This window comes from Aquarana catesbeiana, linkage group LG01, assembly GCF_042186555.1.
Source record: "Aquarana catesbeiana isolate 2022-GZ linkage group LG01, ASM4218655v1, whole genome shotgun sequence".
Taxonomy (NCBI): Eukaryota; Metazoa; Chordata; class Amphibia; order Anura; family Ranidae; genus Aquarana; species Aquarana catesbeiana.
Genome location: NC_133324.1, coordinates 284,834,988 through 284,848,469, shown reverse-complemented (window position 1 = coordinate 284,848,469; position 13,482 = coordinate 284,834,988). Strand labels below are relative to the sequence as shown.

General features: G+C 43.0%; 1 protein-coding gene across 2 annotated transcripts in view; it reads right to left on the bottom strand.

Annotated features, from left to right (window-relative positions):
- The window catches only part of GSTT4 (glutathione S-transferase theta 4), a 36,123-nt gene that overhangs the window by 17,998 nt on the left and 4,643 nt on the right, over positions 1 to 13,482 (bottom strand). For both annotated transcript variants that reach the window (XM_073629203.1, XM_073629204.1), the window contains exons 2-3: positions 5,770 to 5,857; positions 2,639 to 2,789 (exon numbers count right to left, since the gene is read on the bottom strand). In XM_073629203.1, coding sequence (XP_073485304.1) covers positions 2,639 to 2,789; positions 5,770 to 5,857 — 239 coding nt within the window. The remainder of the gene's footprint in view (positions 1 to 2,638; positions 2,790 to 5,769; positions 5,858 to 13,482) is intronic.

Here is a 13,482-nt window from a genome sequence, read left to right as displayed (position 1 = left end):
CTGACTAAAGTCTCCACCCTCCCTCGTTTCTCTGTCCTGCCTCCAAGTGAGTACACTAAAGTAAGGTGTAAGGGGTGCTCTGTGGACTCTGATGTAAAGGGGGGGCTTTGGGAACCAAAATTTAAGGGGGACTGCTGGGAACTCTGATGCGATTGGAAGATTTGGTGGAGCAGAAACCCCCTTACATTAGAGTTCCCCTTTACCCCGGAGTCCACAGCATTCTGCTTGAAGGGAGACCTTAACAGAAATCCGGAGGCTACCTTTGCTGAACTTTCTGTTTTAGCCCTGACTCTTAGTCAAAGATAAAATGGCACCAAAATCAAAAACATATAGGACATAGTCTGCCATGTTGCTGTAACTACCTAAAGTATTTGTTAGAGTTTAGCTTTAATTTATTTGTCTCATCAAAAGCCCATTTGAAGCTAAACGTCCATCTAAGACTACCCTGTTCACAGGGTGGTAACACCGCTGCGTGATTTCTTTAGAGATCAAACAGCGTTACCACCCTATTACAGGAAGTGGAAAAATGATGATCTACAGGTATAGTATGTTACAGAGGGGAAACTGTAGAAAAACGAAAACTACTGTGTTAATGCGAATGGCAAAAGTGCATCATTTTTGTATATTTTTTTGCCTAGTTACACTTTAAATACTTAGACTCTCTGATCCTTACAAGTATGCAGTAAGGGTCCAGTTCTTTTCAGACTTTCCTGATCTGTTCACCATGGCTGGGTTAGGGATGCAAAGTAATGTAGCCAGTAGGTCAATCTGATGGCAAAACTACTGGCATTACAAGGAGGAGGTCAGTAATAGCCTCATATATTTGTCTTGTATCACACATTTGCCTTAAAGTACAGCCCGCTTCTTATGTAGTGGAAGCACTTTTCGCTATATAGTAACTCACTGCAGAAAAAAAAATATATGTCTTAAAAAGGAGAAGTAGAGCCAAACCTATTTTGGCCCCTCTTCTCCTGTAGGTCACAGGAGTGCAGAACCAAGTGTGCTCCTGTGACCTACACCACACCTACCTTTTATAGCGGTCAGCGGGATAAAGTCCGCTGTCAGGTGAGGTCACTCAGCCGGTCCAGGTCCTGGAGTGATCCTGACTTTAAGCTGCACAGATGAATGAATTGGAAGCGCTCTGAGGCTTCCAACTCATTCACAAACTAAACACAGTTTACTATGCTTCCCTGATGAATAGACACAGGAGTGATTGGTACTGATCGCTCAGTGTATTCATTCAAGAAATTCCCTGCTCTCCATTCTGAAACAAGCTGGCAGTGCTGCAGGGGAAAGGGGCACACAGTGGGGCCTGGACAGCAGAAGGAAGGGGTGCATGTGTTGGAACCAACCCCTCTGCAGTGCAGCCAGAGGGAGGGAGAGGAGGAGGAGAAGCTGGCAGTGCTGCGGGGGGAGGCAGAAGAGGATCAGCATCTGCAATAAACAGTACAGCCAGCCCTCTTGCTCAGGGTTGCCCAGGCCCTCTTTTGAACAGATGGGGCCCAGGCCCAGTACAGGAGGGCTGGCTGTACTGCCTTAGCAGCCCCGAGTTCTTCCACTGCTTCCTGAAGGTAGGTTGTGGAAGAGTTTAGTGATATCCTATTTTTCACTGTAACAGATTAATAAATCACTCATCTTTCTTATAATCAACCTGCTAAATGTCCTATAGGCACACAAAGTAGACCTACAGCCAAATCTGTGACCAAGCTTGTTAAACTGCCTCCTGGACTTAGTGCAGGCACCGCCAGGTACCTACACACAGGTAACACAGACTTTAACCATTTCCGACTCTATCCACATTTAAAAAAAAAAAAAAAAAAAAAAAAAAAAAGGAAGGACTGGCATTACGCAGTCAGAGACTGATGCAGAAGCGCACATTGGTACAGTGGCAGCGGGTGCAGAAGTGTACATCAGTGTAGTTAGTGGGTGCATTGGTACAGTGGCAGAGGGTACTAAGGGAACAACTGTTTAGTGGCAGCGGGTGCAGAAGTGTGCAGTGACGCTGGTTACAGAAGTGAACCTTTGGGCAGCGGGGGTAAGTGCAGAAGGCTACCTAGGTGCAGTGGAGGCAGATAGAGAAGGGTCCATCTATGCAGTGGAGGACGGTTCAGAAGCACAGGTCAGGGCAGTGAAGAAGGTTGCAGAGGTGCTTGCAACGGCAGAGGGTTCAGTGCTGGCAGGTGCAGATAGGAACATTGGTGCAAAAAGTATGCATTTGCATTAAAGTACATGCGCCTAAAAATAAGCAAAAATAGCTCAAAAAAAAAAAAAAAAAAAAAAAAAAAAAAGACCCATGCATAGAGTGGTTACTTCCCATGCACCAGCTTGTCAGCACCATTTTCGCTTAGCCTATGGATTTTTCTTCCATTTTAATGAAGACCACAAGAAGCTCTTGACAGAGACAATCCTGAGCATAATGCTACAAAGACTTTACTGCACTTGCAGAGAAGAGTTTGTTTGCCATATATGTTTCACTACCAGCCCACATCAGCAATACCACAGGACGCCAAGGCTATTCAGAAGAGTAGGTTAAAAATGTATTCTCTTTATTTGTCCAAAAAAAACATTTACTTAAAATTTGGTTTCATAAAATGGAAATATTTTGTAATTACATTATAAAACAGACAGACAATCTCACCTTCACCCAGAATAATTTGGAGCCATGTGGACGGGTATTGGTATGCTGCCAAGCAAGATATTCATCAACACGGGCACGTTTTTGTACATCGGCTGGATACCAGTGATCAGGGATCTTGTACTTGTTGGCCAGATACAGAAGAATTGCAGTACTGGTGAATAACAATTAAAAATAGGTTGGTATTAGTTAGAAACTAACAAGTAACAAGATCATGAGTAGGATGCCCTGGACATGAGTGCCATTCAGAGAATGCTTTGCATTCTCTCCGATTGGATGAGATGAAGAGCATGAAGTCAATGCCCCATCTCTCCACCTATGTCCTATTCTAATCAAAGAACTCTTGCATTCAAACTGTGTTCACAATTCAGCAGGGCAGCCGCTCAGCACAGGACCCAAATTGCTAATGGAGATCACTGGAGTAGTGGTGTCTACTACAGTAATTTCGAGCGGGATCCGCCAGGTATGGTATATTCATAGTTACACTGGTCTAAGCTGGACCAATGTAACTATGTAAAAATGCCATACGTGGAATTCTTCTTTTAAGTGTTTTTTTTTTTTTTTTTTTTTAGGTTAACAAAGGATCCTGTTTCCTTACAGCTGTGGTCCTCAACTCCTGTCCTCAAGACCCACTAACAGTCCAGATTTTAAATATTACCTTGGGGAGATACAGACTAGAATACTGCAATCACTGAGCAGCAAATTATATCACCTGTGATGTATTTCAGTTATCTTGCAAACCTGGCCTGTTAGTGGGTCCTGAGGACAGGAGTTAAGAACCACCGCCTTAAAGCATGTTATACAGTACAGTGCTTGTGCTTTGTAACTTGGCCCCCTGTGACACCTAAAAACCTGGCTGATCCTGCCTGGTTCTGCCCTCCCCTCTGTAAACTGGCCACGGTTTATCATGGCTGCTGAGCCCTGACATCATGGTCAGCTTACATGCCTCCGTCCCTGTCGGCTCCTGTCTCAGGGACCGCTCCCTCCCCTTCTGCTGCTGAAACAACATTTCATAGTTTATACAATTCTCCTTGGCTCCGAAGGATATGTCCCCCTGTGTGTGTATGTTTTATCAAAATAAGCCGTTCTTTACCTCATCTCAGAACGGCGATCGACGCTCACGTGAACCACCGACTCTCTGCTCCTTCCCCCCACCCAAGTACCACTTAAATAGAGCCCAGGGAAATAATATTCAGAATTAGAACAAAATATGTCAAAAATAGTTTATTGTAAAAGATGACAAAATTGACATTCAAATGGCAAAAATCATCACTTAACACCATAAATAGACAACGTTGTCTGGGGACAAAAACAAACATACAGACAAAACTTTAGACGCCAGACAGACAATCAAATGACCAATAGGGCACCATAGATAAGTGCTATTGAAAAGTGATGGATCGGTGTCCCCTGGACCCTTTCACATGTTGCTGGTGGTGCCGTCCTTCAGTTGCACCCATCTATAGTGCCCTATTGGTCATTTGATTTTCTGTATGATGTTTTATCTGTATGTGCTTGTTTTTGTTCCCAGACAACGTTGTCTATTTATGGTGTTAATTGATGATTTGCCATTTGGATGTCAATTTTGTTATCTTTTACAATAAACTATTTTTGACATATTTTGTTCTGATTCTGGATCTTATTTCCCTGGGCTCTATTTAAGTGGTATTTGGTTCTGTGCCTTCTCTCTGGTATAGTGCACATTTTTTTATATGCTTTTTGGCCACTGAGTCCCACTCTATTGTAGTGTGTGGCTAATATCACACACACACTACTATGTATAATATGTAATTGCAGTTTACCAGTGCTTCATTGTAGTGGCTACATTCATTTTCTCCAATTCTGTGAACTGGGATATAACTTCCTGTCTCTACATCTACACTCATTTCTCCATTGTATCTATTTGGGCAGCCATGGTTGTCAAACAGACTGGACTTTAACATGTCTATCTTTGTTCCTTTCCAGTAAATGAGAGATTGATGGGACTAGTAGGTTAAACTAAAGATAAAAAGAAAGACCTTGGTGCTTTTTCTTGAGGCGGAATGAAACTATCTCACCCATAGGCAGGGAAAAAAAAAAAAAAAAAAAAAAAAAAACACACACCTTTTAAACTAGACAGGAATTTTAGATTCAAAGGATGCATTTGCTCTCCACGTCACAAACCCCCTACCAGCTGAAGCCAACACTTTCTTAGCTGAAACCCAGCCCTCCACTTACTGGATGGTAGCAGCTTTTTACCACTGACTAGTAAATGGCCATTGAAAAAAAAAAAAAAAAAAACCCACAAACAGGCCTTGCTTTAGATCATGTTACTGTGATGGAACTAAATCACATCCATGGCAAACCATAAAGAAATCAAGAGTAAATGCGCAGATGCTCAGAGGCTTCCTTCACTCTTCTAGTGCTAAAAAAAAAAAAAAAAAAAGTCCGTAGAACACAGCAGAAACTGCACATGCGCTGCATGATGAAAAGGAAACTCCAGGAATTGCAGGCCTTTTAAAAATAATGCTGTATTATAAGGGGTGTATGTCACTTCATGGACTTCCTCACTTTTTTTTTTACCATTTCCATTTCTACTGGGTGCCAGGAGTGCAGCTATCGCAATACTCCTGGCACTCTGACAGGAAGAGTTACACTCTGCTACACAGCAACCACACTGCCCACCCTTCCCCTCTTCTGTCCATTCACAGAACACTTTGTATTTCATGAATGGGTTCACATAATACAAAGCCTTCTGTGACTGGGCAAAGGACAAGATGGGTGGGCAGGTAGGCTGCTAATAACTCGGATGCTGGACCTTTAGCTCTCCAATCCTGCAGCCACCGATTGCCCCCCCTGAACACAGACACGCAGCTGCTCAGAGCTGTACACATGCCATTGACCCTAACCCATGCAAGTCCATGGGGCTGTGCCACAACCATGTGCAGTGTACACTATTGCAGCATTCACAGGGCTAAATCAGGCAGTGAGGAGGCAACATACAAGTTCCTCACTGTCTGGCACACGCCTCTGAAAAGCGATCCATGGATTGCTCTTCAGAAGGGCAGTAAGGACTGAAGCACATATGAACAAGCCCTAAAGGAATTTTGAACACCACAGTCTTACTAAAAATTGAAGCAAAACCGTGATTTCACCTCTCAGCCATTGTGAAGTCTCCATCTTTTAGGGCCGGCACCTTTCGAAGTGGATTCACTTTGCCAAATTCTTCACTTAAATGTTCTCCTGAAGGGGGAAAAAAAAAAAATGGGTTTTGTAAATGCAAGCAAATCATTAACAGTAAATTTGAATGTAGTTTAGTAGCCAGGGATCAAACAGATTGTGACATTTGCCATTGGCGATCATATGATGTCTCTCTTCTTGGGGGGGGGGTTAGGTGAAGAACAGTCCCTTTTATACAGTGCCCTGAAGAAGTGTTGGTCTATCACATAAAAGCCTAATAAAATACATTTATGTTTTTGATTGTAACATGACAAAATGTGGAACATTTCAAGGGGTATGAATACTTTTTCAAGGCACTGTAACCTCCAGTTGCTGCTGTGCACAGAGGCTGAATGCGGTTGTGAACAGACCTGTGTCAATCACATGGATGACTTTGATACAAGAAATATGGTGGCTGCAATTTGACCTCCAGCTGAAAATACCACTTGCCTGGCTATCATACTGAACCTTGGACTTAATTACTTTCGGAGTCACTGACCTTGAACAAGCACACAGTGAATGAAGTCAGAACAAAATAGAATTGTTTTAAATGCTTGTTACTGTACAGCACGTGTAGGCAACCTTAACCACTTCACCCCCTGGAAGAATTGGCTGCTCAATGACCAGGCCATTTTTTGTGATTCGGCACTGCGTCGCTTTAACTGACAATTGAGCGGTTGTGCGACGCTGTACCCAAACAAAATTGATGTCCTTTTTCCCCACAAATAGAGCTTTCTTTTTGTGGTATTTGATCATATTTTTTGCTCTATAAACAAAAAAAGAGCGACAATTTTGAAAAAAATAAATAAAAACATATTATATACAAGCGTATATTAATTGGTCTGCACAAAAGTTATAGCGTCTACAAAATAGGGGATAGATTTATGGCATTTTTATTTATTTTTTTTACTAGTAATGGCAGTGACCTGCGATTTTTATTGAGACTGCAACATTATGGCGGGCACTTTTCACACATTTTTTGGGTCGATTGACATACAGTGATCAGTGCTATAAATATGCACTGATTACTGTATAAATGTCACTGGCAGGGAAGGGGTTAACACTAGGGGGCGATCAAGGGGTTAACTGTGTTCCCTGTGTGTGTGTTCTAACTCTGGGGGATAGGACCGACTATAGGAGATGAGAGATCCTGGTTCCCAGCTCCTAGGAACTCACAATCCCCCTCTCTCCTCACAGAACCGGGATGAATGCGTTTACACACATGTCCCTGTTCTGCCTCTCATGACCGCGCTCACTCGTGGCCGGCAGTCATCGCGACCGCCGGTCACAAGCATCGGTACCCCCACTGAGCAGCGGCCACGCGCACATGCTATCCTGCTTGTACGTATAGCTACGACGATTCGCGGGATCATGCCGACCTGCCGCAGCATAAATTACGGCGGCTGGTCGGCAAGTGGTTAAAGAGGTGAAGATCTACCTGAACAACATGGGAGAAGTCAAAGATCACCGGCCACAGTGTCGCAGCTTCACACCTGATTTAAACCTCCAATTGCCGTATTACCGTGCTGCATTTGCGTGCATTGCACGGCAATAACGGGTTTAACCACTTGCTTACTGGACACCTAAACCCCCCTCCTGCCCAGACCAATTTTCCGCTTTTAGCGCTGTCACTCTTTGAATGACGACAATTGCGCGGTCATACAACACTGTACCCAAATTAAATTTTTATCATTTTTTCCCCACAAATAGAGCTTTCTTTTGGTGGTATTTGATCATATATGGGTTTTTTATTTTTTGTTAACAACATTTAAAAAAAAAAAAAAAAAAAAAAAAAAAAGACTGATTTAAAAAAAAAAACAAACAAAAAAACAAAACCGTTTTATATTTTGTTACTACATTTTGCAAACAGGTAATTTTTCCTCCTTCATTGATGTACGCTGATGAGGCTACACTGATGGGCACCAATAGGCTGCACTTATAAGACGGCACTGAAGGGCATTGATAGGTGGCACCGATTGCTGGCACTTACTGTGGGCACTGATTGGGGGCACCGATTTGTGGCACTGGCAGGCGGTACTTGTGGGCACATATGAGGCAGCTTTGCCTCTTCTTCTTGGGACCGATGTCCCTTCAAACAGAAGCCGGCGATTGGCTTTTTTTCTTCTCACGTTGTCAGCGGGAGAACCGATAAAAAAAAAAAAAAAAAAGAAGATTACCATTCCTCTGTTTACATCACTTGATCAGCTGTCATTGGCTGACAGTTGATCACGTGGTAAGGGGTCGGGAGCGGCACCTTACTCAGGTCTGTGATCTCGGGTGATCACAGCACGCACCTGAAGGGGGCGCGCGTGGCCAGCTTTGAAAGGGGAGGACGTCAATAGACAAGTGAAATCAGGTGGTGAGGAGGTACCCCATCGCCTTCTCACTACTTGCCAAACACACTTGGATCGCTTTTCAGAGGAGCAGCAGTGCCTGCTGCACTTGTGAATGAGCCCTTAGTTGCATTTGGCAATGGTACCCTTAGGGTTTGTTCACATGTAAAGTTGGGGGTAGGTTTTGCTGCCCCCAATCCCTACCCACTTTATCCGTAGAAGCAGCAGCCAAAAAGGTGTATATGTGCCGCATCAGGAATTAAGCCCCCTGTTTTTGGTGGGTTCTACCGCCTGCCAATTGTGACCCATTCAAGTAAATGTGGCCATTCAGCAAGTGACACGCAACAGCATGCTCCTGCGGGGTCCAAGGGGTTAAAGTAGGTGGTGAGAAAGCAACACAGTACTACCTGCCTCAATCCCTTGTTTGCTGTACGGCACAAGGTTGTAGGGCACTTGCAGGGTGGCCACATTCACTTGAATGGGTCATGCTTGGCAGGTGCTACCCTCACCAACCATGACAGGTGTACAACGCCTGCTGCAGCATGTGTACACCCCTGGCCACTGAAGCTAAAGGGAGTGTGGTTGGAAAGGAAGTAATAAAAATACATCCTAACTATAGGATTTTACCACCCCCAAACTGCAAACGTAAATGAACCCTTACTGTTCTGAGCCCTATAAGGCTGCTTTCACACTGATGTGGGTGCAGCGCAGTATGTCTGCAAGTTTTCTGGGTTACCTGCACATTGCCATAGACTTCAATCATATCCTGCAGATGTGGTGCACTTTCTGAAAGTGCACCAAAACTCCTACATTCAGAGAGTATACCAAACCCACAGAATATAGTAGAAGTCTATGGCTAAGCACAACAAAAGCGCAGGAAAGCTACAGGTACACTGAATTGCACCCATCGTGTGGGTAAACTGCAGCACATCAGTGTGAAAGCAGCCTTATACTATTATGCCCAGTGTATTGCTTCACATTGACCTGAAGAGGTCTTCTTTCCTGCTGCTGGAACTACTCTGGAGACCGCTAGACAGTATAAGAGGTGGAGTGCAATTGGTAACACTCCACATGGGACAGGAGCCGGCACTACAGAGGAGACATCGGCTTATGTGGCTCTTGTTCCCTACAACAGCTCCAACATTACTAGTAGACCCTCTGCATTGCACGGTTTGATGTTCTGGGATGGTGGGTCAGCAAGACCAGACCATGGTCTACCAGTCACCTGTCTGGGATCTACTGGTAGGTCACGATCTACAGGTTTCTGACCCCTGTCGTACAGTGACTCAGAATTTACTAAAGTCATGACAGCCAGGCACTAGCATGTTCAAAAGAAGCTGAATGTCAACAATGCTAGCCTTCATATTGGATGTGTGACAGCGGAGGTAGCAGAATGAACCCTGTTAGCTGCATTAAGTCTCCCTTCTCCTTTAGCTTTATATATCCGAAGGAACTAGAAATGCCAATATGCCTCAACTGAATCACTGAAATCTTTCCAGTCAATGCAGCATTACAACTCCACACATGTTCCAATGGTCCCCAGCGCTTTCCCTCTGCACGGCTACAAGTTCAGGCATGTCCTATTGATGCCACCCTGCTCTCTGCAGAGTTAAAAGTCCCAGCATGAACCTCTCCCAAGATCTCAGGTCTATAGACCTGACCAGCAGCATCTGTCCTGCCTTCATAGCACGACAAGTCCCAGCAACATGTCTCCCACCTCTATAGCACTACAAGCCCCAGCAGCACCTCTCCTATCTCCATAGCACTACCAGTCCCAGCAGCACCTCTCCTATCTCCAAAGCACTACAAGTCCCAGCAGCACCTCTCCTATCTCCAAAGCACTACAAGTCCCAGCAGCACCTCTCCTATCTCCAAAGCACTACAAGTCCCAGCAGCACCTCTCCTATCTCCAAAGCACTACCAGTCCCAGCAGGAGAAAAGAGAAAAAGCCCCTTGTGGTGGACTTTTAAGGCACGATATATTAGAAAAGATTATGTTTGTAAAGTTTCAAAAATATTTATTTAGAGAAGTATAGATTGTACCTTATATTTAATGACAGTGATAATGTTTGAGACATGACAAGCATTCCATTTTTAAGTTTTCTATATACTTTTCTAAATAAAGATTTTTGAAACTTTACAAAATGTTTTTCTAATATATCGTGTCTTAAAAGTCCACCACAAGGGGATTTTTCTCTTTTCTCCTCAAATACTGGATGTGGCTCTAATCTTTGCTCAACACTGCTGGCAAAAGAATTCTACAAGTCCCAGCAGCACCTCTCCAGTCTCCATAGCACTACAAGCCCCAGCAGCAGCTCTCCCATCTCCATAGCACTACAAGCCCCAGCGGCATCTCTACTATCTCCATAGTATTACAAGTCCCAGCTGCACCTCTCCCATCTCCCTAGTACATAAAATTCCTAGCAGCATCACTCTCGTCTCATTAGTACTAGGAACCTTTGAAGCATCTCTCCCATCTCCGTAGTACTGCAAGCCCCAGCATCATCTCTCCACAGTATGACAAGCCCCAGCAGAGTCAATCTCACCACCATAGTATTAGTATTACTTCAGACATCAAAATGATTTATCCTGTTTCTACAGTCCTATCAGTCTCTCTCCGGTCTTGGTAGCTAAGCCCCACCAGGCCGATAACTCTACTCCACACCACCCGGCCCTGACCGATGGGCAGCTGGGCAAATCACACAACATTCATGGAAAAATAATGTATTTTGTCAGCAACACACTAGGACTTCAATCTATCACACCTTGAATTATTATTTTTCAAACTTTTTTCAACACAGGTGAGAGAATGGAAAAAAAAAAAAAAAAGTGGGTTATTTTGGAAAAAAAAAAAAAAAAAAAAAAAAAAAAAAAAAAAAAAAAAAACCTACCCAAAGGCTTATGGCTAGTCTTAGCCTAATGCTTTCCATTTATATTAGCGGTGTACATTCTATTTACATTTACATGTTTTGAATAGAAAACTGCAATGTGATTTGTCATAAAAGTAATATGCTCTCAATTTTAGGATTCTGAATTTCAATGTACAGGCAGAATTTTACCAGTTTACTAAAATATTAGGTACATCTGCACAATATTTATTATACAAGTGAACCTACTGTACAAAAAAAACAAAAAAAACAAAAAACAAAAACAAACCCACACTCTTTTCTTGTATGGTGAACCTATAATCCATGTATTTTCTTATCTTTTTTCTGTCCTAAAGGCAATGAATAGAGTGAACGCTGCAGACAACAAAACAAACGGGCCATTGATCTTTGCATTCCTTGAAACTTTGTTTGCTTTTAGTTTTTCCATTGTGATCTGTATTCATTACACAAAAGGCAAAATGTATTTTAGAATAACTGGACCTAGCCATTATTTACCAGTAGAGCAGAGATTCAACTGCATTTCGAAATGCATTGTTTTTATCTATACCTACATATCCATGGGAGAGAATGCTGCAAAGCTACCTATACACCCATGGGAAATATGCTGCAAAACACACATCTGTGAGTTTAACCTTTTCCACAGTAACTGGTTCCTTGGTTTCAGTTTACTGGAAGGTTAAAGTGGAACACTAGCCAGAATTCCCTTCCAGTCTTGAACAGGCCAAGGGAGCCTTAGAATCTCTGTGCTTATCACTGTCTCCCTATTGGGAAGATTTCATGGCCCAGGAACAGAAAGGCGGGGGGGGGGGGGGTCTGCCCAAATCGAGGGCAAATGCTACCTTTGCGGGTGCCTCATTCCAGTTACAAATGTAACATTTTAGATTTCACCTTAAGGACCAGTTCACATCACAATTTTTGCATTTTGGTAGCATTTCTGCATGTGTGTTTTTGATGCTTTCTAGTGCTTTTCCCCTTGTTTTCCCCTTTATCTCAGGACAATTGAAGACATGCATTTTTTTTTTTTTAGCATTTTGCTGCTTTCCATACAGAAAAATTAAACATGTTCTGCTTTTGTTGACTGTAACACTGCACTGGGGAGTACTAGGCCATTGGAATCCATGTTATATAATGTCCACACATTTATGATGCAGAATTAAAATGCATGCATAACAAAAAAAAAAAAAATTAAAAAAAAAAACAAAAAAAACAACATGTAATGACTGCATCTGGTGTGAACCAGCCAATAAAGTCCATAATTGCAGAAATCTCTGTAAAATAGGCATACTCACCTGTCCGCTGAGGGAAATCTTTCAAGAACTCCAAGGTACCATTTTTATCCAAAACTTTCAGGTATGATTGTAGTATGTCCACAGCTGTGTGTTGTGGTTGCTCCTGCTGATCCCTATGTCACTACAGTAGCCAGTGGTGATGTACAAGTTTGCTGAAGGTACCGCAGTGCTCATATACATCGGGTACATGACTGCCAGGTCTTTTAGGAGAGGGACAGGTTTATGTATTTGCTCAGGCCAGTAAATCAACTAGCCTGTTTCTAGGAAAAAAAAAAAGTCTCTCTTCTGCAAACTTATTCAGACTTAAAGGATGATGGTCCTGACTTCCAGGCATGTGACTGTCATTTTTATACGTCATTGGGCTCAGCCGAACAGATCTTCATTGTGTGATGCATACATTGAGCCTCAGCCCCAGTTAACACTAGAGCGATTTGTCATACGATTTGACAGGTCAAATCGCATGACAAGTAGTCCTATTGCCGGCAATAGTACTGTTAAAATCGGGGCGACGCCGACTTTGTGGTGCCGCGATGATTTAAAACAGTGGTACATGCACTACTTTGGCGATTTCAGGGTGCGACTTGAATAAACTTCCGTCCATGAAGCCACACAGATGTCTTCAAAGCGGCTTTGAAATAGTGCCATTTCAAAGCCGCAGTCAATGTGAACGGGGGCTATAAGGTCTAAGGGCTTGCTCATACCTGCCAGCACACATATGAGCACTGGTGTACATGGTGAAGGGGCAGTGTGATGCGTTGTTACACTGTTTACTTTTTTAACATTTTTGGGAAAAAAATAAACACAAAAAGGACTTCAAATCTATGCACTGCAGCACTTTTTTTTTACACGTCGCTCACGCCACTGCATATTTATGGTGTGAACAGGGCACATAGAAATCTATTGTTTTCTATGCTCTTGCATTAATCTATGCAGCTTAAGGGACATGAGGTGAATGAGCCCTAAAATGTACAAGGAGTTAATAAAATACAAGCTACAGATAAACTCAACTTGTAATAATAAACTAACAACACACAGTAGGTGTGACAGTGTAGGTAGGAGATTTTATAAGCTTTTTTTTGTGCATTTTTTACGAGTGACTTGCAGTACAAGAGCAGACTTGTGTGTCTTTGGCTCCACAGA